General features: G+C 37.2%; 2 protein-coding genes across 13 annotated transcripts in view; one reads left to right on the top strand and one right to left on the bottom strand.

Moving 5' to 3' along the window:
• The window catches only part of LOC103457362 (von Willebrand factor D and EGF domain-containing protein), a 108,201-nt gene that overhangs the window by 19,349 nt on the left and 62,065 nt on the right, over positions 1-26,787 (bottom strand). For all 4 annotated transcript variants that reach the window (XM_081597795.1, XM_081597799.1, XM_081597794.1 and 1 more), the window contains one exon: positions 3,317-5,624. In XM_081597795.1, the coding sequence (XP_081453921.1) occupies positions 3,317-3,650 (334 nt within the window). In that variant the 5' untranslated portion in view covers positions 3,651-5,624. The remainder of the gene's footprint in view (positions 1-3,316; positions 5,625-26,787) is intronic.
• kynu (kynureninase) lies at positions 6,327-14,530 on the top strand. Of its 9 annotated transcripts, XR_014084139.1 has the most exons (17): positions 6,327-6,550; positions 7,258-7,442; positions 8,185-8,368; positions 9,003-9,191; positions 9,270-9,390; positions 9,462-9,544; positions 10,476-10,537; positions 10,615-10,686; positions 11,389-11,463; positions 11,548-11,694; positions 11,828-11,926; positions 12,088-12,161; positions 12,270-12,322; positions 12,768-12,853; positions 12,940-13,170; positions 13,375-13,485; positions 14,299-14,389. XR_014084139.1 is itself a non-coding variant. In XM_081597862.1 (16 exons), the coding sequence occupies exons 4-16, from the start codon at positions 9,023-9,025 to the stop codon at positions 14,306-14,308; spliced, it is 1,299 nt and encodes a 432-aa protein (XP_081453988.1). In that variant the 5' UTR covers positions 6,327-6,550; positions 7,258-7,442; positions 8,185-8,368; positions 9,003-9,022; the 3' UTR covers positions 14,309-14,362. The 9 variants fall into 9 exon arrangements, 8 of the variants coding, with proteins under 8 accessions (XP_081453988.1, XP_017165157.2, XP_081453979.1 ...); XM_081597862.1 differs by lacking the exon at positions 13,375-13,485 and having other exon boundaries at positions 14,282-14,362; XM_017309668.2 differs by lacking the exon at positions 13,375-13,485 and having other exon boundaries at positions 6,328-6,550; positions 7,265-7,442; positions 14,299-14,530.

Below are 26,787 nucleotides of genomic sequence, written 5' to 3'. Positions count from 1 at the left end.
TTTACGAGAAAAAAGTGGTACAACAAAATGAACATAATAGAAACGAGAAGAAATATATAATTATGTAGTCCACTTCCTGGTTTTGGAGCAATCTCTGCTCCGCTTGGCATTCACATATGCATTCAAACCACACCAAAGTTCACTTCAACCGAACCAAGACCGAGATTTGTAGGTAGACCAGAGTTGGATTACGCATTCCCACCTCCACAAAGGAACCAGACTTTCTAGGCAAATGGACCGGAGTCGGTTAAAGCAGATCAAACAGGGTTTGTGGGAACGCACCCTTAGTATTTCTGTTGTGTTGTACACTCAAAAAAATGGTTAATTACAATTTCAGGCACCCAGAAGAGACTGTCCAATCTGGACTGCATTTGGTCCACATGCAGAAGAGAGATGGTTTCAAATTACAAACAGCTGGTGGGTTTAAAACAGGCAAGAGAGGAAAAATTACCCAATTAGGAGAGCAGTGATTCATTTCTTAACTTTTGAGGAATTTGAAGATGTATTTTGGTGCATTAGGCTGCTTAATGAACATCATGTTGTGCTTTTGCTTGAGGATTTTTTCCTGGGAAGCACATGACTGCAAAGGTTTCTAGTGAAAATATCTTGGTACAAATAAACTTCTCAGCAAGATGCAGGAGCTTGTTTAAAGTCAGTGATGACTTTATATTGATGAACTATTGTTCCACTGGCAAATTATTTAACTTTTAACTAGTTCTAAGATTTTGCAGTGATAGAGATGCTTTTTGATATGTTTGATATATTTTTAAACATGAAAATGTTTATAAATACTCATATTTAAAATGTTAATTAATGGAAACATTGGGTTTCACAACAATAAACTTAATGGCTTTCTCAAACCTTTCCATTTGATCTAAGAAATATTTAAAGAGTAAAAACTTGAAATAATCAAATGGCACAAAATCCACATTACCTGGTTTTAAGCCCCATCATTAATGACGTACTCCAAGCACATTTTTGCAAATACAAAATGTGTCATGTTCCTTTTAAATAAGGTTTTGCACAACAACTTAACAACTACACATTTCATCTCGTAAAATTCAGTAGCTAAAGGAAAACGGAGACAGGATTGCTGCTTTTATTAACAGGAAGGACCTTTTCACCTCCTCAGGTGATCTCAGTTTCCAGGAATAACATTCCTTGCCTGGATTGCCTCAGGAAAGGACGCTCAGTCCAACGGGGGATGACTAACACGGCATTAAGGTGAAGACAAACCTGCAAATGTTGTGCATTTGTTGTCAAAGCAGCTATCTTTTCTGTGGAGCTGAAACAGACCGAGTGGACTTTGCTTCCTCTGTACAAACATTCAGGGCGTCTCGAACAGTTACAGCCGATCCTGATGTTGACAGCTTCCTAAAAGAAAATGCTCTTGTTTACATTGTCGCCTGTTTGAGCGCACGACCCGTCTGGAAGCTCCTCTGAAGAGGCGCGAGGTCAGAGGTCATCCAAACAGCCTCGGCTTCAGGGAGGATGATGGTCGACCAGACTGCAGGGGTGGGCTAAACCCCTGGATTTAGAACGTTTACAGAACTGATGAATAGGCAGAGAGGAAAAAACAGTAAACTTTGTTGGCCCATCTGGAGATCAGCTGATATATAAATTAGTTTATTTATTTTTATTATGAAAGAATCAAAGCAACACTTCAGGTGTGTTTAAATGAGGGAATGATAATTTTACACAAAATGCAAGAAAGAAATTAAAGCATAAAATGTAAGAGTAAGTGAATATTTGCCCTCCTTTGTTTGCCTGCTTTATACCTGCACCATTCTGTTTCAGCGTCTTTATCTGCTGTGGTTTGTGCTAAATTACAACACAATCTAAACCACCTTCTTTCAGTTTGTCACAGTAAATGGGACCATAAATCTCCAGGGATTTGAACTAAAGCTGAACAGATTGCATGAATGAAGCAACTGTTTTCAAATAAACCTCCCAGATCCTTTCCAAAGAAAACATATTGGAACAAGAAAGTGGAAATCTATTGACCCAAAACATTTCTCTTTGGCTACATCCACACAACAGCTCTTGGTTCTCACTTATGATTTTGAAGAGCCGCATTGTTATTTGTGTGGTTGTTCATATGGAGCTGATAGTATGGTCAGAAAATCAGAAAAAGGCAAAGAAAGCTAAAAAAAAAAAAAAAAGGAAGTGTTGGCATCTCTAGCTTCAGCCATTGTTTACGTCTTGATTTACAGCGTCTGGCTTCTTCTGGTGCAGACTTATGATGCATGAAAAGTCGGATAAAATGTGACAAACATTCTGACTGCAAGTGGCACAAATCAGATTGTTTGAAAAAGTCAGATTGCATTTGCAGTGTTAATGTAGCTTTGTAAAAGGTGGAATCCTTTTTTATGTGCAATTTTATTCTGCATCAGTCAGTTCTAGTCTGTGTTGTGCAGGTAAAATAATACAGTTCAAGGTCAAATACTTAATGAAGAAAAAAATCAAATATCTGTTGTTGAACTCCAAAGCATGAGTCCACCACCATGTTGGTGGCGGACTGAAGTTAAAAAATGAACTCTGGTCAGCCTAAAACACTCTCTTGGTTCAGTTGAAGTGAACTCTGGAGAGGTTCAAATGGAGACGTGAACACCAAGTGGCCCTGAGACCACAGCAAAAACAGGAAGTGGACTACAGGGCATGGCATTCTGGGTAAAAAAAACAACTAAAACCAGTGTGCTACCAAGAGAAATGGCTTGTAGTCTTTTACCAAAAACAACCACTAAAATCTGATGCCACTCCATTTTTGTTTACATTTCATGAAGGGAGTTGTGCTCAAAGGTTTTAATGTTGTTTCCTTCAGCAGTTCTTGGTGCAGCGCCCCCACAGGCGAGGAGGGGAACAGGTTGCTCAAAGTATTTGGTTGGTTTCACTGAATGCAGTGAGAAAGAGAACCATTGGAGCTGGAACTGGAATAATTGAGAGTCTACTAGACGATCAGTAAAGCATTTACATTTTTATTTGACAAGCTGCTGGTGAGCTAATGAGCCCTAAATATCTGGATAACAGTCTTGCTTCTCTGAGCTTCATAGACAGTTATTATCACTCCAGCTCATCCTGCTGTGCTCTCCACATGTTTGGTGTTGTTGCCCCCTCACTGTCTCATTTTATGACCCCAGGCCCTCTAAAGTGTCCTATAATCAGCTTTGATCTGCTCTGAGATGCCCTGCAGACCCAGATTTTTAACCTTTGGACAGCAGCTCAACGGCATGCCTGTTCTGCTCCCAATTCTCTGTGCTATCAGGTTCTGGATCTGATCTCTGAGGCTGCATGCATGCATCAGTTCTGCCGGACCTACCGTGTTGTGCCAGCGCTCCTAGTTGCAGAGCCCAGAGCAGCGCGATGCGTAAACATCCCAGAACCGCAGCAAAGGCGCAACAATCCATGTGTGCAGCGCAAACAGCTGGATCAGTCTCTCTGGCCCATTGGAAGCAGAGGGGGAAAGGTTGCAAAAATGGCACAAATTCTCTGTTAATTAGAGGATAAGAGACTAAACTCTGCGTCCAGCTCTCTGGAGACGGACTGGGAGATGGAGGAGGAGGCAGAGGAGGCAGGACAGCGCGTGTTGCTGAAGGAGGGTCTTCGGAGATTCTCTGAGTCGTTCTCCTCCCAGGTTCAGTTTGTGTAAACATGAGGCTCTCGCTGCATTTCCAGCTGCTTAGAATCACCTCCAATGATATTCACACCCCTTAAAACTTTCCATCATAGTATGACAACATTTAATTGACCAGATTTTATATGAAAGGGCAACAAAGTAATGCATAATATGTTTGCGGACACGGATGCAAGAGTGAGGGTGAAAATATTATTTTTATTTAAAAACTAGAAATGTTCTTTTGGCTCAGCTGCTTTTGATTTTCTGTAAAAACAAAAAGAGAGTTAAATACCCTAAATCCCTGCATCCCAAAAAAATATATAAATCCCAAAAGAATTAACAGAAAGATGGACCTGGCGAGCCGATCAAAACAAACAAAAAGGTACAGCAGCGAGCCAACCCTATACAGAGAAAAAACCTACTGGAAGAGAAATAAACGAAAATATCATGTGAATAAGAACATGACGTCCAGTAGATTACACCACAGAAACACCGAACCTTACCAAGTCATTTTGTCTGGTTTCTAGTGGAAATATCTTAGTACAGTTGAAATAATAAAAAATAAAACCTCATAACTAACATTTCAGGAGGTTATATGAGCTTGTAAGTCAATAATTAAAAAAAAAATTTGATTTCGTTATTAAATAATTGACCCAAAATAAGTTCCTATATCTTACTGAAAAGTTACTTAGAAGTTTGTTCAGTCTTATTTTAAGTTTACTGAGATATTTATACTAGAATCTACATTAAAAATATTTAGTATCAAGCCAGGGGTCTGCAAACTTCACAACCTAAAGATAAACGTTTTAGTCTGTCCACTCAACTTTTAAAGAAACAAACCTTATCATTTCAGATAAATATTAACTCAAATGTATTGTAGAACTAACATTTTACCTCTTTACTGATTTAAGTGGCTCTTTGGACCTTCCTCAAACTATCTTAACTTTATACTATGTAAATTTAGAAGAAAAGCTGTTTCTTTTTTGTTTTTAGCCAAACGCAGGTTCACTTTCCATTCACATATTTGGCAAAATTTGATGTTTATTTTAAATTCTAAAGAATAAATACAATGGTGGTCCTTTAAAAATGAGACAAAATTTCAAATAGTACGTATTTATCTGAAAGTACAACGTGTCTTTTTTTCAAAAAGCTGTCTGACTAAACTACAGAAACGGTTCTGGTGTCAAACTAAGAAAAGCCAAAATATTTGACTGTTTCTCATCCAGTCCGGATCGGTCCATTCTGCCTGGCTGCCGAAAAATGCAAAAACATGAGGATAAAATGGAATTAGGTGTAGTTTAGTCCTAATTTCTTGTTCCTTTCTATGCATTGGGTTTTATATTTAGTAAAACTCTTAAAAACAGGAAGTCATCTCATGTGATTGGAGGCGGTTTGTGACTGAGCCGATATCCCTGCAGGAGGGTTGGGGGCGGGTCAGCCTCCTGACCGGGGTAAATATCAGGTGCTGGAGGCCACAGGGGGGCGAGAACACACATACCTTTCCACTAAATAAAAGACCTGAATGCAGCAGCAGGTGTGCTGAACTCGCCGTTCCACTGAGATCCGTGAGAAACACGACCTGCAAGCTTCAAAAACAAGCTTCTCACATTGATAAAAGTTTCATCAGCAACAAACTGCTGACTTAGCAGAATAAAAGGCATCTGTAACACCATAAATGATTTACAGAAAACTTTAAATAAATATATAAAAAGTCAATAATCCAGATTCTTTGGTTCCTTTCATAATTCCTTCATTAGATGTTTTAAATAGAACATGATGTGACGTTTATGCTGCAGTTTGCTTTTTTGGACTTTGTAAGACATTTGCTGCAGAGAAAAGCTTCTTAGTGGACAAACAATTATAATTTAATTTCATTTTATTCTCTTGTCCCTTGGATCTCCTGAAGTCAGCAGAGAGAACGTTTTCTACCTCCTGGTTTGACTCCAGCGCCCAGAGAAACGTCCGTGAGGGGACTCCTGACTGCTTCCAGATGTCCCACATCCTCGTTTTACTGCAGGAACAACAAGAGCGAGCGGCATGTCAGCTGCTGGGGAGCCCGCAAACATCTTGCAGCCACATTGTTCCTCCAGTCTGAGTCACAACCAACACGTCCTCCTGCTTATGGAAGCAAAATAAGATGAATGCAGCAGGAGTCAGGCGTGTTAGTTTGAGGCTCCAGCACACTTCAACCATTTTAGTTTTCAAACTTTGGAGTTAAAACATTTTCAATTTGATTTATGACTCAATGTATTGTAATACTTGACATTCTACAACAAACCAAGACTAGAACTCACTCAAGACCAGACACAAAACAAGATAGAAAACAAAGGACCAAAAAAGAAGCAATACGAGAAACCTGACTCAAGGCAAGATTAGAAGCAAGACCAGCTCTGATAAAAATCAACCCCAACCCTAAGAAAAAAAGTTGTTCATGTGAGATTCGCAAGCAAAAAATGTTGAATTCAACCAAAAAAAGAGGGAGCATCCAAAAAAATTTAGACTCAACCAAAAACTTAGGTTGTCAACCAAAAAAATCTGATATGCAAAAAATAAAAGTTTCAAACAAAAAATAGTGATTTCAATAAAAAAAAATAAAATAAAAAAGCTTTTACAAGCTTTTTTTGAGCATAAAAGCATTTTTTTATTCTTACAGTTTGATTGAGAAAATTATTATCTTTTGTTTGAAACTTTTTTTTTTTTTTCAAAATCCAAAAGTTTTGATCACAACTCTATTTTTTTGTTTGACAAAATTTTTTTTGATTGAATACTACTTTTTTCTTATTGAATAACTGTGAAACAAATTTAAGTCCATAGAGATCTACGTCTGAAATGGAGCCGTGATCAGCAACAGACAGCTCGCGGACAAAATTAAAGGATATAACGAAAGAAAAAAGTAAAATACGACATGTGTAAAAAATGAATGTTTCGGAAACTCCGGTGAGTCAAGCTAATGGCGATGGAAAAGTGGTAGCTAACCGACAGCTCAGCTAGGCAGTAGGCTACCTTAGCTAACCAACTGCTAGCTGTTTTAATAGTTGGAATACGTGATAAAAAGATGTGACTAGGTTGGTTAGCTAAGATAACTACATTAGTTAACCACCTGATAGCTGACACCATAGACATGGTATGAGGTCTCTTATATTATGTCTATGGCTGACACTTTCTTATAACGGTTAAACAAGTCAGTTAAAAACCAATTGGAGTGTTTTGGAAAACGTTTAATGTTTAATTCATGTTACGTAGTTTAAATGTGTTCGTAAGGTTAATTATATAAAAAATGGGCTGTGTGACAATAATATTTTACTAACCATTGTGTGGTGGTGGAAAAGTTTGAAAACTTGCCTAGAAAATGCTTGAAAACTGCTTGATATTCAAACTTCACAGTTTTGTAATATAATGCAGTCTAATATTTGATTTTTTTTGTTAAATCAGGGTTTTGTTCTCAGTCTAGTCAGGTGTATAGGGTATTAAATAAACATTTCAAAACAACATTTAGTTATATTTTAATTTAACATTGCCTCTGTTGTAGAAAGTTGAGTGCTATAGCAAGACACTAATAAAAATAGTTATAAATGATATTGAAACTGTGGACTGTAGTTCATTGGTGTTTGAACTCCAAAGTTTAAACGTTTTTTTTCTTTGAGACCCTAGAAGTGGCGTTGAAGTTTGGGTGTGATGGTGAGCCAGACCGATGGACGACACACTGAAGATTCCTGCTGGTTGACTGGCCAGCTGCTTCAGGAAACTTCTGTGAACTCCTCTTTGAAATATCTGGATTTTCCAGCGAAGGAATTACACAGAGACTCTTGCCTACCTGGGTGGTGCAGAGGTGAGTAGAGCAGGCTGAAATTGTACTCAAGTGAGAGTAGCATTACTTTAAAATATTTTTTACTCACATAAAAGTAGAAAGTATCCATCCAAGAAATGACTCAAATAAGAGTAACAACATATTGGATTAAAAAAAGGACTACTCAAGTCCTGAGTTACTGACCAAAACATTCGTAATTTGATGCTCTTTTTGCTTAGTGGTTTTTGTTTCTTTATTGGCAAAATATGATTTAGGATATTATTTTAGGAAGGTTACAATATGATAGATAATGTTTATAACAACTGAATGTAACATAGTTATTTATTTGTGTTAAAACATAAAACTGCCCCTTTAAAGTATTAGTGAAGACAATTTGAATATCCTCTTCTGCCCTCTGGTGGGGAAGGGGTAAATCTTTTTTTCCAAAGGTCTTTATTAATTGCACATTTAAAGATTAATGAATAATGAGTTTATTAAATTAATCCTATCCAGATTAAAAAGAAAACTGGATGAAAACACTGTGTCCAGCCTCATGAACGCAGTTTGTGTTTGACTCTTTGTGCCTTAAGCTCCATAAAGACCAACATTCCCAGCTTGTAAATGGGACCAAATCCCTGCTGTCTGGCTGAGATCCGGTCAACTACTGGCTGCTGCTATGATTGGCTCTTTATGAGGAAGTTCACCCTGTTGGCTTCAAATTTCACACTCAAAACTGAAACCACACGAAAGAGGAAGCATTATGTTTCATAAGTGTCAGTTGCAGGACTGAATGTGATCCAGGCGTTTTGTTGAGGTGGTTTGCTGTTATCTGGAGCTGGAGGTCAGTTCATCGATGCAATGATTAACCTGAGAGTGAGCACAGAGAGGGTAAAGAGCGTCTCCGAGGGTTCAGTCAGCCTCTGTCCTGCCAGCAGAAAGGAAACCCGCCTATAGCCCACCGATCCGCAGTAAGTTACAACTTTCACTTCTAAGAGTGCAAACAGATGATTTTATTTGTGTTGCAGCATTCAGAGAGATAAGAGAAAAACTGACAACACAGAATCAGATAGAAGCAAAGAAACAAGCAGCTTTTGTGCATTAATAAACTGTTCATTTACTTTTCAGCATGTATAGAGTTGTAATACTCTGTAATCTGAGGTCAGATTGCATTGACATTGAACAGAATGAATGGAGCCTTCGTTCTTTACTTACTTATAATTCATTTATTTACTTACCAAGAACATGAACTGTTTCCAACAGTGGTACAGCACATGACTTAAACATTATTAAACTTTGTCACTGCAAACACAAAATCTTCTCATTCTTTTCTAGTTTTAGTGCAAATAATATTTCACTTGAAATAATTAAAAACCAGATTACAAGTAACTTTTCATCTGCTAGTGGAACTGGGACTTTTTCTCCAATACTAAGGAATTATTGACTTAAAATAAACTCAGTTTTGCTGAAAAGTCACTTGTTAGTGTTATCTTAAGAAACTTGACCACAATTAGTTGCTAAGATTTAATTATTTTTGCAGTGTCGTTGACATTTTTTAATGCATCAGGTCATGTGACCCTCTGCTTCTCTTGGTTCACCTTTTAGGGTTTTCTGGTCCCACACCGATGGACGACATTTTTGACCTGAGTCCCACAGCGGCGGTGAAACGAGTATCCTCCTTGCTGGACTGCAGTCTGACCTCAGAGAAAGTAGCCGATTACTTTGACAAACATGACAAACTGAGGCACCTCAGAGAAAACTTCCTGGTGCCCAAAATTGCAGATTTGCCCCCCAGTGAGTAGAAAATATTGCATTCAAGATCTGCTGACCTGAAGGTGGAATATGGTGATGATTCAGTTTTGCTCTCTGCAGCTGATCTCTCTCTAGTGGACGGGAGCCAAGAATGCATCTACCTGTGTGGAAACTCGTTGGGTCTGCAACCCAAAAATGCACGGAAATATCTGGAGGAGGAGCTGGACAACTGGGCTAAGATGTTAGTTTGTTTCATTATTAGCTTTGTTAGTAAAGTATTGTATTCACATTGTCTTGCTGTCCTTTAAACAGAGCTATTCATGGTCACACTGTCGGCTCGAGACCTTGGGCGTGGGCAGAAAACAACATTGAAGACTCTATGGCGAATATTGTTGGTGAGTTCAGAAAAATTACAAAAAAAAACTCCAAAAACACTGAAACAGATTAAGAAGAAATGAAGATTTAAACACAGAGCAGCAATTTAAAGTGACAACCTTCAATAAAAAAGAAAGAGGCATAATACAACCAGTGCATTTCTTTTTTTTTTATTAGGTGTCAAATAGTAAAAATGTTTGACACCAGTTTTGTGAGATTTGAAGAAGGTGAGGGAGGCAGATGTAAGAATGTCAGGAAGTTTAGTAAAAATAATCAGTTTTGGGTTTAGTTCAGAAAGTCCAATGAAAGAAACATGTTCAATCAACTAATTTATACGTTTATTCATTCAATTTAACAAATTCCATCAATGTACAAACACATTATCTGATAACAGTAACTCAACATGAGTGAAAAGGGAGCAGGAAGAAGAAAATCTTGTAAAAATGTTTCCCTTTCTCAGTAATTACAAACTATATTTTTTCTTTTTTCTTTTCCTTTTTCCAAAGTTCTTAAAGATGCGTTTAGGTTTAGTGTTAAAGTGAGGATGTTTGTATGTAGTTACAACACTGTGTTCTGAATAACTTCCAAAGAGTAACACTGATCTCAAAGCAAACTCAACCTCTATCTTCTGCACATGAAGCCGTGAAGCACCAGGCAAGTTCTGTGGTTTTATATCTATAGTTTTGTTGGTTACATCTGTGCCTCCAGTCTGTTTTCATAGAGTCTGAAGGTCAGTGACCAGACAGAAACCCTGAACTCACTGACTGACCAGATCCGTTTAAACCAATAAATGTACTCAAACTTTTCAGGAACTCTACATTAGTTTTCATTTGTTTTCTAAATGTTTACATCTTTTTCTCATCATTGTGTTTTCTGAATGTATTGACAGCACCTTGATTATCTAAGCTTTTACCAACTTGGAACTAATAAGAACATTTTGTTTCATGCCAGGGGCTAAAAGCGGGGAGGTTGCTCTGATGAACGGCCTGACGGTTAATCTGCATCTCCTAATGGTAACGCCTTGCAGAAATGTATCTAATGTAAAGGGGTAAGTGGAAAAGTTGTGTCATTTGATGGTGTCGCTCTGCAGCTGTCCTTCTACAAACCGACTCCAACTAGACACAAAATCCTTCTGGAGAGCAAAGCCTTCCCTTCAGATCACGTGAGTATGTCTGTAACTCTCCTTTGTTAACTTCTGCTCTGTTACATTGAATAAATTACAATAAAAAGCCCAAAACAAACTAGAGTAATGAACAGTTGGCAGCAGGAAACACAGTGGTGTCCAAATGGCCCAAGTTGAAATTCTTCAGTGACCAAAATGAGTTTTTCTCTCTGATCAAAAACACAAAACTAATGTTATTATGAATGTTTTCTGCTTTACCTGGACAACAATAAATTAAACATGTAATATTACTATGACATTTTGTGTTAATGTTTGTTAGTATTTAACTTTATTGTTTTCTTTTTTGTTGGTCTATAAAATGTTTTAGTTAATTTCCAGCAACAGAAATTTTAATTTTGTTTTAAAACTTAGATATGTGTGCCCAAGAATGTTTGAATAAAACCTTGCTTGATGTTTATGGCATGACTTTTCTGAGTATTTTTCTTGGTAATTTTTTAAAAATTAGATCTTCTACAAAAGTAAACATTTCTGAGATTACCGTAACCTCAAAATTTCTGAGATTTTTTCTTGCAAGTATTTTAGTTTTAGTGTTAAGAAGTGTAATAATCTAAAAATTAGAACAGTATTTTTACAGAAATGTTCTCCTTTTTTCTATCTATAATGGCCGTAATACGCCATCGTAGTGTTTTTTTAAGCTGTACTTTCAGACAATTCATTGTGATATTTTTCTTCTGTTCTCAGTATGCCATCGAGTCTCAGATCCGCCTGCGAGGATTTGAACCCGAGAGCAGCATGCTGATGCTGTCTCCCAGACCAGTACGTCCAGAACACCTCTCACCAGAAACTGGCCAATTTAGTCATGAGTTCTCACAAATATAATCTTATTCTCTCTCTCTTGAGGGTGAAGACACCCTGAGAACTGAGGACATCCTGGACGCCATCGAGAAAGAAGGTGACGTCATCGCCATGGTGATGCTGCCTGGGGTTCAGTACTACACCGGTCAGCTGTTTGACATGGACGCCATCACCAAGGCTGGCCACAAAAAGGTAGCAGGGAACCTTTTTTTAAAAAAATAGTTCAGATCCCTTTTCTTTTTGATTCCCCATCATATTTCATTTGGATATTAGAGATGTTAAATGAAAAGCTAACTGAGTCTTGTATGTTTTTGTGCATCATCAGGGCTGTTTTGTTGGATTTGACTGCGCCCATGCAGTGGGAAACGCAGATCTGAAGCTGCATGACTGGGATGTTGACTTCGCCTGCTGGTGCTCCTATAAGGTCTGCTGAACAGAGCCTGAATCAGACAGAAGTAAAAGAAAACTGTTGATGATGATGATGATGATGATGATGATGATGATGACGATGATGATGATGATGATGATGATGATGATGATGATGATGATGATGATGATGATGATGATTGTGTTTTGGCTCTATAGTATCTGAATTCAGGTGCTGGCGGCCTCGCCGGGGCGTTCATTCACGAAAAACATAAAGACACCATCAAACCGGCGTGAGTAACACAACAACAAATTTATTTTTAATTCATATAGGTAACATATAGGCCAATTAGAATAAAGACGGCCTGTCACTTTAATTTTGTAATTTGTGTGTCCTTCAGGCTGTTAGGATGGTGGGGTCATGACCTGGCAACTCGCTTTAGGATGACCAACAGTAAACCTTTCACTTTATCTAAACACAGTTTATGTAAAGTTTGGCTTTTTGCTCCCGCCTTGTGGCCATTTTTGGTATTACATGATCCCAGAAAATGGCCACATTCATTACATGATGACTGTGGGAGGAAAATCCTATTTCATTCAATAAAAATAGGCATCCTGACTGAAAAATACTTATACAAAAGAGGATTAGGGCCACAGGGGAAAAAAAATTCTGATTTTAAACGCGATATTTTGACTTTCTTTCTTAAAATTATGAATTTTTCTCAAAATTTAGAATTTTTTTTCCTCAGATTTGACTTCAATCACAGTTTCCTGAATTTAATCTGTGAATTCAGATTTTTTTTTCTGAGGTTAAACTCAGAATACTTCTTTTTCAGTGGTCCTAATCCTCTTCCATCAGTGTTGTGTTAATGTATGTTTCTACTGTTTTCTGTTCCCAGTGATGGAGCTGCAGCCCGGAGTGAGCGGCTTCAGACTGTCAAATCAGCCCATTCTTCTTGTCTGCCCTCTACAGGCCAGCCTAGAAGTATTGAACTTTACAGGACTTATTTTGTAGATTTATGTTTTGAGTAAAAACTAGTTGTTTTTAAAGTTGCCTATAAAATGTTCCAGGTGTTTAACAAGGCAAGTATGCAGTCGCTGCGGAGGAAGTCTGTACTCCTGACCGGGTACCTGGAGTACCTGATAAAAGAGTACTACACAGAGGACCCGGCCCAGCCTCACAAAGCCTACGTCCAAATCCTCACGCCCTCTGACCCCCAGCAGAGGGGCTGCCAGCTGTCGCTCTCCTTCTCCATCCCGATCCGGAGAGTCTTCCAGGAGCTGGAGAAGAGAGGAGTCGCTGTAAGCACCTCACCTGGAAGCTATTTGCTTGTTTTTAACTCAGAGTGGCCATCTTTCTATTATTCCTATTTCAGTTTCATACAGTAGGGGCGCCTGCTCTTTTTACAACTGTTTAATTCGTTGCTAACATGTTGTAACATGTTTTTCCAAGCCGCCTTTAAACGTAACATGAGCGCTAAGATTCTCCTACTGGTTTTACACCAGCGGTCAGCGACGGAGACAAACTGCTGCTGTGCAGAGCGACACGCCATGCGTTAGAAACATGGCAGCAGATCAGCAGTAGGGAAAGAACTTTAAAGTTTATTACCAAACAGAGTAAGTTGAGTTATGCTGTTGGATGTTAGCTAAATTATGATTAATTAATACATGCCAATAGATCATGTTAAGCTTCTCAACAAGAATAGATACAAATTTTGTTGTCTATGTTCAGAGTTGGGTGGTATCAGTTACATTTACTTGAATACATTTTTGGGGGGTAAAAAAGATACTTATAGGAGTAGTTTTACTGCACTGTATTTACTTTTGCTTTTATTTGAACAATATTATGAACTATTGCTACTCTTGCAACAGTTTATTAGGGCCATTGTAGACCAAAAAAGGTTTAAAGGAAGTTTTTTTAGAAAGTCTCTCAAATTAATCTCAAAATATTAGATTTTTCTAGCAAATGTTTTGACTTTTCAAACTCCAAAAATAAAAATTTCTGAGGTTAATTTAAATTTTTTATTCATGGCCTTGCATTTTTCTAGGTAGAAATTCACTCCTGTTTTTCTATCTACATTGGCCCTAGCATGCATCGTACCTCCCCACTTTTTGCTCCTTGGTAGATTAATTTTTCAGAAAAAATAGACTTCAGAGATTGGAAATATGAGTTTGTTACATTTCTGAAACATATAAGGTAATGATTATGTGAAACTTGGCATAGTTACTAAGTATTTTGTACATGTCACTGTTCACATTAGTTTTTTGTATTAATAAACATGTTTATTTTATTTGAAAGGTTCTATAAACTCTTATGTATTTATATGAAATTAAAATTCTGATTACTGTGGCGTCCAAGATAAATTCTTCTTACTTTTTTAAAATCTGAAGCTAAACATTTTTTTCTGAACAGCCTTTTTCCTGTTGCAGTGTGACATGAGAGAGCCCAGTGTGCTGCGAGTGGCTCCGGTGCCGCTCTACAACTCCTTCAGGGACGTGCATCGCTTCATTGAAACACTGGGAAAAGCTCTGACTGCCAGCAGAAGCTAACCTGAAATAAGAAGAAAACAACTTCAGCAACCTAATCAAACCCTGTGTGCTGCAAAGTTCTGTCGATATGCAACCATCTTGTCATTAATGTCATTAAACCAATGATAAAACACCCGAGTCTGCTCCGATTGATCATTCAATGAGTACAAAACAGAATCACTGCCTGATTCAGGTTCAGTTTCTGTCCCATTTAAACTTGTTTAAACTAAGTTGTTCTTTCACTGCTAGAAATCTAAAAGAACTACTGAGTTTTGTTTTATGAAGAGGGTAAATATGCTAATATTTAATTACTCTTAAACTGAGATGAATGACTTATTTATATATACAAAAACTAAACTCAGCTTGATTATAACAAATAGAAGTCTGGATATTAAGTAGCTATTAGTTTGTCAGCTGTTTAATAGACTGCAGATTTTAGCTAGCTCAGACAAGGTTCAGATTAGTTGATTAGGTGGACTCTATTAGCTATTAGCATAAGTAGTTCGCTTGATTTGAGTTAACCATTTGTTCAGACTCACTAGTTATTAGAGTGACTTTTTCCCTTTGCTCAGATTCTATATATAAAAAGATAAAAGTATTAATTTGATTATTTTATCCATTAGCATTAACTTTAATCTTTTACCTTGATTCTTTTTAGTATTAACCTGAAGCTTCATTCTGAAAGATGCTGTTCTAAACTTTTCTTGCTTCCTGATCCTTCCACTCTTAAAAAAAAAAAGATCCTTCCACCCAGGAAGAGGTTTTTCGTGAACAGTTTCACATTCGTTTAGTGCGAGAAATTGGATATCCAATAACAGTTTTGTTTGTTATCCAATTTTTCATTTTGGTTCAATAAATGAAAAAGCTCGTTTCTTTAATTTTTTTGTTTCAAACGAAGAAAAAAAAACACCTGAACGTACACGGACCTACAGTGACGACAGTTGCCGCATTTCAGCGAGGAAAAGTGGGAACAATGAATCTGTCACCGTGACCCCAAACGTTATACAGGTAAGATTTAAAACAATTTTAATGGGTTTCTGTTTCTCGTTTCTGCTTATGTATTGAGATAAAGCAGGGGTGCCCAAAGTGGGTCCGAGTGGCCCAGCGTCCTGCATGTTTTAGTTCTCTCCCTGGTTTAGCACACCTGCATCAAATGATGGCTCATTAGAGGCCTCAGGAGAACATTGACTTGCTGAGGAGATTGTTACTACCACCAGGGAGAAAACTAAAATATGCAGGATGCCGGGCCACTAGGACCCACTTTGGGCACCCCTGAGATAAAGTGTTTAGACTCCCTCCAAAAAAAGAAATTGTTTTAACTTGTTTTATTTTTTTAAGTCACACGGAAGTTGAAAGTTTACCCGAACGGAGAGTAAAAGTGAGGCTACAAACAGGCTACAAAGTTTGACTTGCACCACTGGATCAGCGGCTTTTCTTTCAAAGAAGACACTGAAATGGAGCAAAACTACATAAAATTTAATTAAAACTATATTTTGACCGCAATATATTTATCAACCTAAGAGAATGTGATACATTTTCCTTGTAAAACACTTAAAAATCTTAAACCGGGCTGGCAAAGTAAAGCAACATGAAATTCAAATAAGTGGCACAACAAACACAATGTATAACAGTAACTGATGTATCAAATTGGATTGAAGGCTAAAGAGGCTTTAATAGATGTTGAATTTAAAGCCAAATGTAGGAGAATGGCGTGACATCTGATTTCACCCGACGGCAACCTTCAGTGAAAAGTCTTTAAGGGCAACTTGTGTCTTCTGACAAAATTATGTTAAAATATGGTAGTTTCATAGCAGCATATTTAGACATATCTTTATATATGTCCAGAGGTAAGATTACCATTAAAATGAGCAAGAATGTACATTGAAACTATAAGAAAAACCTCTTCAAGGAATGAAGGAAACACATTAAGTATAGTCAGTTTTTACCTATTCTTTAATGTTTGCATTATGATGTTTTTATGTGTGTACAGGTCCTTCTAAAAAAATTTGCATATTGCGGTAAAGTTAATTATTTTTCATAATGTAATGATAAAAATTTAACTGTCATATTTTAGATTCATTGCACACCAACTGAAATATTTCAGGTCTTTTATTGTTTTAATACTGATGATTTTGGCATACAGCTCATAAAAACCCAAAATCCCTGTCTCAAAAAATGAGCATATCATGAAAAGGTTCTCTGAACGAACAATTCACTCAATCATCTGAATCAATGAAGTAACTCTATAAACACCTGCAAGATTCCTGAGGCTTTTAAAAACTCCCAGCCTGGTTCATTACTCAAAACCGCAATCATGGGTAAGACTGCTGACCTGACTGCTGTCCAGAAGGTCATCATTGACACCCTCAAGCAAGAGGACAAGACACAGAAAGACATTTCTGAACGAATAGGCTGTTCCCAGAGTGCTGCATCAAGGTACCTCAGTGGGAAGGAAAAAATGTGGCAGAAAATGCTGCACAACGAGAAGAGGTGACCGGACCCTGAGGAAGATGGTGGAGAAGGACCGATTCCAGACCTTGGAGGACCTGTGGAAGCAGTGGACTGAGTCTGGAGTAGAAACATCCAGAGCCACTGTGCACAGGCGTGTGCAGGAAATGGGCTACAGGTGCTGCATTCCCCAGGTTAAAGGTCAAGCCACTTTTGAACCAGAAACAGCAGCAGAAGCGCCTGACCTGGGCTACAGAGAAGCAGCACTGGACTGTTGCTCAGTGGTCCAAAGTGCTTTTTTCGGATGAAAGCAAATTTTGGAAATCAAGGTACCAGAGTCTGGAGGAAGACTGGGGAGAAGGAAATGCCAAAAGGCCAGAAGTCAAGTACCCACAGTCAGTGATGGTCTGGGGAGCCATGTCAGCTGCTGGTGTTGGTCCACTGTGTTTTATCAAGGGCAGGGTCAATGCAGCAGCTATCAGGAGGTTTTGGAGCACTTCATGCTTCCATCTGCTGAAAAGCTTTATGGAGATGAAGATTTCATTTTTCAGCACAAACCTGGCACCTGCTCACAGAGCCAAAACCACTGGTATTACCGACCATGGTATTACTGTGCTCAATTGGCCTGCCAACTCTCCTGACCTGAACCCCATAGAGAATCTGTGGAATATTGTAAAGAGAAAATTGAGAGACCAAGACCCAAAACTCTGGATGAGCTTAAGGCCATCGAAGCATCATGGCCTCCATAACACCTCAGCAGAGCCACAGGCTGATTGCCTCCATGCCGCATTGAAGGCTGCAAAATGATTCCTGACCACGTATTGAGTGGATAACTTAAACATAATTATTTGAAGGTTGACTTTTTTGGTATTAAAACACTTTTCTTTTATTGGTCGGATGAAATATGCTCATTTTTTGAGACAGGGATTTTGGGTTTTCATGAGCTGTATGCCAAAATCGTCAGCATTAAAACAATAAAAGATCTGAAATATTTCACTTGGTGTGCAATGAATCTAAAATATATGAGTTTAATTTTTATCATTACATTATGGAAAATAATGAACTTTATCACAATATGCTAATTTTTTGAGAAGGACCTGTATAACAGTGGAGCTATAAAGGTTGAAAAAGGTTATCATTAAGTCTCATCAACATCAATATTTCCACTAAATAAGCTGCAAAAAATTGTTTGATAAAGGAAAAGCCTCTCAGACTCTGAACCCGACAGCACCAAACTATTTTTTTATATTAGACAATTAATTTAACATAATTAGAAGTAGAAGCCATTTGTTTGTTAAATACTTAATGAAAAATATATACATTCTTATTTTTGATGTTTCTTGTAAATGACTTATAGTCACAAAGAACAAGATAATTAGTCCAAGTTTTTCGTTTATTGAACGTTCAGAAACTACAGCGGCTGTGATGTGAAGGAAAACAACCCGAACAGATGATCAACTCTAAACCACTTGCACTCTCTCTCTCTCCCTCTCTCATTTAATCACACCCGTTGCCATGGCAACCGCCTGCGCTCCACAAGCCGACCCGAGATTGTGTTAAAAACAAAACATTCAGTCCGTTATGATATTAGGTTTGCAGGGTTGATATTTATTTTGCATTATTAATAATCCTCTCATGAACACAGCGGTAGTTGATTAGTTCATTTTAAATTCCTGCTTTGCTGGTTATTTTGGTAATGGAACCGAAACGCACAGAATTGCGCAACACCTTGTTGAAACAATAATCACTGAGATTGTTCGTTGGGTCATTAATTTAAACATGTTTTGTTGATTTTTTTAGTTGTTGTTCTTTAATAAAGTTATGAACGTTTTAAGCCAGTCAGAGGAGGACGTGCTGCTCTCAGCGTCCTGCAGCGTTCAGTTTGTCTCCTAATGCCGAGATCAACTCAAAACCTTCCACGATCGACATATCGCACCCCTGCTATGGTAAAGCACGAACAGTTCCGAAACAATATGAAATGAGAAAAAAGGTATTTTTTAACTGATTAAGTCGTGTTTTAGATTGTTCTTGAAAAACTAACCAGTCACAGCTGATTAGTTGGTGAACTCACGGCTGCACAGTGAAAGCACTGATTTTTTACAGCAGAAAGCCGCTCCTCTCTTGCAGGTACTGCGTATCCCCGCTAAATCTTTTAGGGGTACGCAGTACCCTGCCGTACACCCTTACTTTCACCCCTGCTTATTCTATAGAAGTATTCATCACTGACAACAGCGATACTTCCTGACCAAAACAAATAGTAACCCAAGAACTCATGCCTAGGGAACGCCATAAAAGTACTTTTAACTACTGTACTAACAGACAGTAGTTGCTATCTGTTAGTACTTTTAGCTAACAGACAGCAACTACTTATCATTAAACAGATTTTTGGACTCTAATATAGATCTAGCTGTTTGTACTAACCAAAGGTTCTAGAACCTTAGATATTTGCTTAAAGCTCCAGCTCAGACCTTATTCCTGGATCTTAAAACACACAGAGCTGTAAAACACCATGCTTGGAGCAGCTGGCAGGTAAAAACGATTCTGCTTGAATGAGAATTCAGAACATCAGATATCCATGGCCTCCAGCTCCTTTTGCCAGTTCATGTCTTTCTGATTTGACAGCTGACCACCAGACTTTTCATCCCTTTAATTAATTGCAAAGCAAGGAAAGCATGAAAAGGTACAGACAAGAACGTCACCAACTGCTCCGGAAGTGGCTCTGCTGCAATGTTAATAAAACAGTGAGGTGCAGGGAGGAGATGGTCAAACAGAAGCTGCACTGGATTAGTTTTGGCTGGCTCGGTTTGTTGGAGGTAAAGTTGAAGCTGTGACAGTTTCATCAAAGCTGCTTGTTTCAGGGTTTGTTGGAGGTACAAGTAGAAAAAGATAAAGTAATGAAAATATGGACCTCAAAGAAGACAAAACACATGAACTGGAGTCAGATACTACAACCTTGTTAGCATGGTAGCTGATTTCCATACTAATGAGTCCTTCAGACTCTTCAAAGTCATGAATAATTGACAACAAATGACATGTTTTGATTGTCATCAGCGCTCGGTGTTTAATGTTTCATCTGCTGCTTTCTGGATAATTACAAAGATGGCATGTTTGTCAGAAATCTGTCGCCTCTCGACCTCAACTAAAACCCCCCATGAGGAAGACCGGAAGCCTCGTTGACTGGGCTTTGATTGACCACAGATACACGCCCAAAGGAACCCAGCAGGAGGCCGGCCCGTTTCATTACCACCTTCAAAACAAAGGAGCCAAACTGGAAAAGTCCCAGGCCATTCTCATCAATTCAACATGTAAAATAACTTTAAATGTTTAGAGGACGCCAACAACAGAGAGAAAATACATTAAAAACAGCAAAGGACTCAAACTACAGCCCTGAGGTTCACCACAATGGACGAGCAATAACAGCTTCAGTAGCATTTGGTTTGAGCTTCATAAGCTGCATTAACTTCTGATTATTTCAGATATTTTAGAGATGCGCCATTACTACATCTATTAATCCAAAGTAAAAATACAAATATACATAGAACAGTTTTTAAGCTAACATTACAGTAACAGTTTGTCTAATGTCAAAATAAAGTTAAATGTTTCCTCAACTACTTTTGATCACCCTGTAGTCTGCACAAAGACAATAAAAGATTCTTCATTTAACTCTGTTACATTTGGCAATTCCAACAATTTACTAAAAATGTATTACAAAGTTTAACCGACTCATAAAATGCATAAATAAAATCCAGCTGATCTTCTAAATGCAGTGAAGCAATTTACATCGTACTAATAGGAACGTGGAGATATTGACGTGAAAATGGCTGCAAACAGATGCACAGTTACACACCTGTACATTTTAGACAAGCAGAAATGGAGTTTCCTGCACAGCTAGTAGGATTACAGAAAATGGTTTTTTGAATGGTAAATCAACAACTACACACTTCTCTTTTCAAGCAGCCTTGTGCAGCTGACCAAACATGCTGGAATTCGGCTTGTGTTGCTAGGTAACATCACAGTGGCACTGACCAATCAGGAGAATTTGGAGACAGCTGATTTTCCAAATAACAAACAAACATTAACTTACCACCTAAAAACAACCAGTTGCCTAGTTTAAAAGCTCTACTGCTTTTACGCTTCTAAATGGAAATATAACAACATTTCACATTAAAGGTCCTATTTCAAATACAAACATTATGACTCTGTCTGAATAAAACCACTTCCTGTTCCCTCATTGTCTGATTCTCCACCCTCGCTGTTCACTGATTTGTTAGTAAAAACCGTAGCAACACTGCGTCTCTCTGATGCTCCTTGACGACACAAAGCAGAGCCGACAGACGGCTGCGCTGAGCGCGTGCGACTATATTTGTAGCTTGGGCGTTTGTTTGTGAGCATCAGGCGTTTATGATGTCAGCTCAGTATCTGTCAGCCGGGATTGATTTCCTTTTCCTCCCTGATCTGTGGCAGCGGTCCTGTTACACAGCTGACCCCCTCAGAGTTGCGTTACCTTGTCGTTTTGCAACACGGATCAAAGCGAAGACGAACCGAAAATAACCGAGAGCCGACCTTGAGCTCCCTGACGAGAAAGAGGAGGGTCAGAAAAGGCCGTGGACTTTAACTGGTCCACTGGAAGCAGTTAACGTCCCAGTAGAGTCAATGATTGGTTTACACTGGTTTACGTTTGTGACTGTCAGACCTAAACACTGTAAAAACACAACTATCAAAGTATTTTTTTTGTTTAGTTTCTAGTGCAAATACATATGTACACTTTTAATAACACAAAAATAACTTTAGAGAAACTTTTACCAAGAGATTTTAAGGAAATGATGGCTTGATATTCATTTACAAAAAACACTAGTGCCATTGGTAGATTAGTTGACTTACCATAAGAGATTTTTCCTCTAGACTCAGGTATTACTGATCTCAAACAAGCTCCTATACCTTTCAGAAAGGTTAGTTCTTTCTTAATACTTTCTTAAAGACAAAGACACTTTTTCCATCCACTGAACTTTCCATTTAAATTGTGAACTAGGATACAGGATTATATGTCCTGTGGAAGTATTCAATGACTGGTGAACAGCTGCCAATTCCTCTAATGAAGTTCTGTTAGTTCATTTCCAACTATGTTTTTTCCTTCCACTGAACTTTCTATTGAAATATGAGAATATAGAATTTTGTTTGTGTGATTTTAGTTTTTTCAATATTATAATTAATAGAAGTATCTATAATTTGTCAAAGACAAATAAACTCAGGTTGTGGTGATAAAAGGCTCAGGCTGAGTAAAATCATTGTAAAGCCAACTGAATATTAGAAATATTATGCAAGGCTAATTAAAATAAATAAATAAATTGAAATCTAAAACCAGGCTTCGAATGAAGCTGCATTTCCACCAATCCGCCACTAGAGGGCAGAACAACACCAGGAAACACAAATGACGGCAGCAGCAGCATCCATCAGGGAGACAAATGCAGATCATTGTGACCTTTAACCTCAACAAGAAGCACTTAATAAGAGCTGCATTAGGTCAAAGGTCAATCCCAAACACTCCAGAACCAATCCGTCTGAACTTTTTGATCAACTGGACTCCACAGAACCCAAATAAATGATTTGTATTCCATTAAAATCAGTTCAGATATTTGTACAAATAAAAATGATGGAGAACCAGGACAGGATCAGACGCCAGTAACCACTGATCCAGGATCAGATCGCTGAGGAAATGGAGCATAAATACAGTAGAACATCTCTGCAGATCAGCTGATCGACCTCGTTTCATCCTCCTCTTTCTCACTCACACACACTTAGTGACGGAGGTCCAGCTGCTCACACACTCCTCCACCGTCGGTTCTCTGGTTGGTTCTGGATCCCTGAGGGACGTGGCTGCCTGCTGTGAGCAGAGGAACTGGGCCAGAGAGAGAGAGAGAGTGTGTGTGTGTGTGTGTGTGTGTGTGCGTGCGTGCGTGCGTGCGTGCGTGCGTGTGTGTGTGTGTGTGTGTGCGTGCGTGTGTGTGACTACACCAAGAAGTCATGAAAAATTACCAGAGATGACAAACGTTTAGAAAAAGTTATGTAACTTTTTGTATTCATTTACAAATTTTTTTTTTTGTATTTAGTTTTATTTTGAAATCCAACTTACTGCTGCTTAGACTTTTTTTTAGAATTACAAATAAATGCAAAAATAACGTTTAACAGGTTTTACGTTGGAGAAAGTTGCAAAACAAATGTTAGCTAGTAGTAAATATGTTTTGGATTGTTTAGATAAATGTCAACTTTTAATTTAAACATTTTAAAACATGTTGATTTTAGTGTTATTAAAGACTGACAGCTGATCACTACATGACTTTAAATTTACTGTTAAAGTTAAAATTATATAACTATTTAATCTGGTTGATTTAGCAACAACAGATGTTTAAGATGGCAAAAATTACTTTTATGCAAATTTTAAATATCTGCAATAGTCATTAATTTAGCAGAAATTTACATTCATAGTGAAATACAAGTAAAAAGATACTGTTTATGTTAAAGTTAAGCGTTTGATTTTATACAAAATAATTAAGCAATAAAACAATCAAGATGAGTAACATTTACTTTTTTTCTAACTTTCAACATTCTACTAAATATTGATATTAAGTTTAATGGGAGAAAATTAAGAAATGAGACATTTGAAAAACAAGAACTCAAAATCATACATAAGACTTATGATTGCAAACACTGTGGCAGATTTTTCATAGATCATAAAGTTATTTAACAAATAACTCAATTTAAAACATGTACCTTTTGATTACTAACATTTTTTTATCACTTTGATCCACTAATTTAAAATGAGAAAAACTAATTTATTAATACACTCAAAATAAACATGAAATACACAAATAAGCTGGTTTTACTACCTAAACTTATACTTATGAATAAAATAACTTAGTGTTTCTACAGAACATTAAGATTTTCTAACAGTGTTTGTAGATCTATGGTTTTACATTTTCTTTACTAATAAATAAAAAACTTTGCAAAATAAAACTTTAAAGATTTTATTTCTCTGAAAATGTAACATTTATATTATGCGAGGCTGAAAACTGATACAGGAATAACCAAAGAAGAAACACATTTAAAAAATGTAAAAAGTTGTGCTGTTCTTAGTATCTCAGCATACTAAATATAGAAAACCTGAAAAATAAAATCAGATTTTTAAGCCGAAATGATCAAAATAGAAACATTAACAATCAGAAGTGACTTTTCCATCCTAAATCAGATTAAATCTCTTAAACATTTAAAAATGACATGTCCTTCTTTGATTTAATTGCTTTCATTTAGTAATAAGATTTGAATTTTTCCTTTTATTTTCCTTTTATTTTTACATCAAAATTTAGCCTTTAATTTTTCTATTTTTCTGGTATTTTTTCAGATTTTAAACATTTCTGGCTCATTTTCTGGGTCCCTACACCTTTAACTTGTCGACCCGTTTAACTTGTGAAACCTGAAGTTTCTCCATGGTGGTTCTGAACATTTTGAGCCCGATTCCTTCCAGAACCGGCCTGATGGAGCTGGAAGCTACACTGTAAAAACACAAAACATTACCATGTATTTTGATCTAGTTTTTAATGAAAATATCTCATCACACTTGAAATAAGAGAAACTTATAAGTAACATTTCAGCAAGATAAAGGAGCTGGCAGATTATTTATTTTAACTAGATTAAGGAACTGACTTCCAAAAAGAAGCAACTATATTTTCCCAAAAGTCATTGTTGTTACTTTTCTCTTGTTTCAACTGTACTAATATATTTGCGCAAGAAAATAAAGAGAAAATATTTGATAAGAATTTGTGTTTTTTCAGTGTAAAGCTGAACTATTTCTACCTTCCATCTAATTTTACTCTTGACTCTTCTGATTAAACACAGAAAAACGTGAATACTATAACTACTACACCGCAAAAACATAAAACATTCTCAGGTATTTTTTATCTGATAATGTCCAAATATCTTATTACGCTTGAAACAAGAGAAAACTAACTTAGAGGCAACTTTTCAGCTAAAAACATCAGCTTGTTTTCAGTAAATTTATTAAATTTGATGAAAAATAATTATTTTACTTATAATATTAAGGAATTATTCACTTAAATCAAGCTAATATATGTTGCTGAAAAGTTTTGTCTCATTTTAAAGATATTTGCACTAAAACATTTGGTAATATTTTGTGTTTTTGCAGCGTCTCCATCTTATTTCTGCAAACCTAATAAAACTTCTCCCAACATGGCGCTCTGAGTTCCAGTTTCTGGCTCCCTTCCTCTTCTTCTCTGGTGTAATTACGGTTTTACGGTTTTTCTCCGCCGCTCATATCTGCTTTGTCTTTTTAGGTTTGTTCCTCATTAATAATTCACAGAAAGAGACTCGCAGATTTTACTGCAATTTGCTGCTGCTGGATCCCAGTTATTGTTTTGCAGCTTTGTAGTCCTGAATGTAATTTGGCTTCGCCTCACATCGCTGCTGAGGAAGAGGAGGAGGAGGAAGATGTCTGGTCCAGCTAGTCAAACACTGTCGCTCCAAAACGCCGGGCGCTCCGGGTTTCTTCTTCTTCTCTGTTTCTTTGGGATGCCGTTTGTTCGTATTTGTGTCCATGTTTTATTCCGTTTGTTTGCGTTGGAGCAGACGGACGCTGAATTATTCAGAGCGGGCCGAGCGGCTTCGCAGAGACGACGGGAAACTTCGGGACGATTTTTTTTTTTGTTGTTGTTCTGATCACATCGAAATGTTTCAGGGAAACTGAGAAACATCAGAGTTCGTCCTCCAGAGGAAAACGTGTGAGCAGGTTTTCACATTTTAAGAAGCAAAAACGACATAAAGCTGCAGCTCTAAGATAAAATCCTTAAAACTTCAACAAAACCTGAACTAATTTGATCAAAATGAAAGAACTTAATTTCAAATGAAAATAGAAGAATCTAATAGATACTTCTATTAATTATAATATTGAAAAAACTAAAAACGCACAAACAAAATTCTATATTCTCATATTTCAATAGAAAGTTCAGAGGAAGGAAAAAACATAGTTGGAAATGAACTAACAGAACTTCATAAGAGGAATTGGCAGCTGTTCACCAGTCATTGAATACTTCCACAGGACATATAATCCTGTATCCTAGTTCACAATTTAAATGGAAAGTTCAGTGGATGGAAAAAGTGTAGTTTGAAGTTAGCAAATAAGACTTTGCAATAGGATTACACTGCTACACAGCAAAAAGAGTAAGTGAACCTTTCCACAAGAAGAGTGAGAGAAAATAAAGTCCAGGATTCTGTATTTTTAGCATTTTAATAGAAAGTTCAGTAGAAGAAAAAAGTGTGGTTGGAAATTAATAAACAAGACGATTAAAATGAGTTGACAGTTGTCCACGAAACAGTCCCTCATTTCTTCCACAAGAAGGGTGAGCCAGGAAAAAATGTACAAAAATGATACATCATGCCATTTACTAGAATATAAATGGAAAGTTCAGTGGAAGGAAAAAGTGCAATAGGGCAAATAAGGCTATTAAAGATTTTACAGTTGTCCAGTAAACAGTAAGTGCACCTTTTCACAAGAAGGCTGGGACAAAAATAATGAGATCTATGTGCTGTGTTCTATCATTTAAATGGAAAATTCAGTGGAAGGACAAACTGCGGTTGCCCTCCAGTCACTGAACCCTTCCTGAATTTTCTAACTCAAAAATGGTAATTTTTCTCAAACATTTCTGAAATAAATCTTGACTTTTTTGTGTTTTTTTCTCTGACATTTTTATTTTTTTTCACTAAAATTTCAGATTGTATTTTCTCTCTGTCTACAATGGTCATCATAACAAAAGTCTAACAGATCTGAAGAGATCACTTTTTATATAATTTGTAAGTAACTTAAAAAAATAAAAAGTTGGACAAACAATTTTATCCCTTTTAAGCTCTTTCCACTCATTTTGATAAGTGGAAATT

This window comes from Poecilia reticulata, chromosome 2 (genome assembly GCF_904066995.2).
Source record: "Poecilia reticulata chromosome 2, P_reticulata-male-v2, whole genome shotgun sequence".
NCBI lineage: Eukaryota > Metazoa > Chordata > Actinopteri > Cyprinodontiformes > Poeciliidae > Poecilia > Poecilia reticulata.
This window is presented reverse-complemented; position numbering and strand designations above follow the sequence as displayed.

Bases quoted from the DNA above. Each gene is read 5' to 3' on its own strand.
- kynu (XM_017309668.2), top strand. From the start codon at position 9,023: ATGGACGACATTTTTGACCTGAGTCCCACAGCGGCGGTGAAACGAGTA. The intron at 9,391-9,461 runs GTTAGTTTGTTT...TCCTTTAAACAG, and splicing joins CTGGACAACTGGGCTAAGAT to AGCTATTCATGGTCACACTG. The intron at 11,464-11,547 runs GTACGTCCAGAA...CTCTCTCTTGAG, and splicing joins TGATGCTGTCTCCCAGACCA to GGTGAAGACACCCTGAGAAC.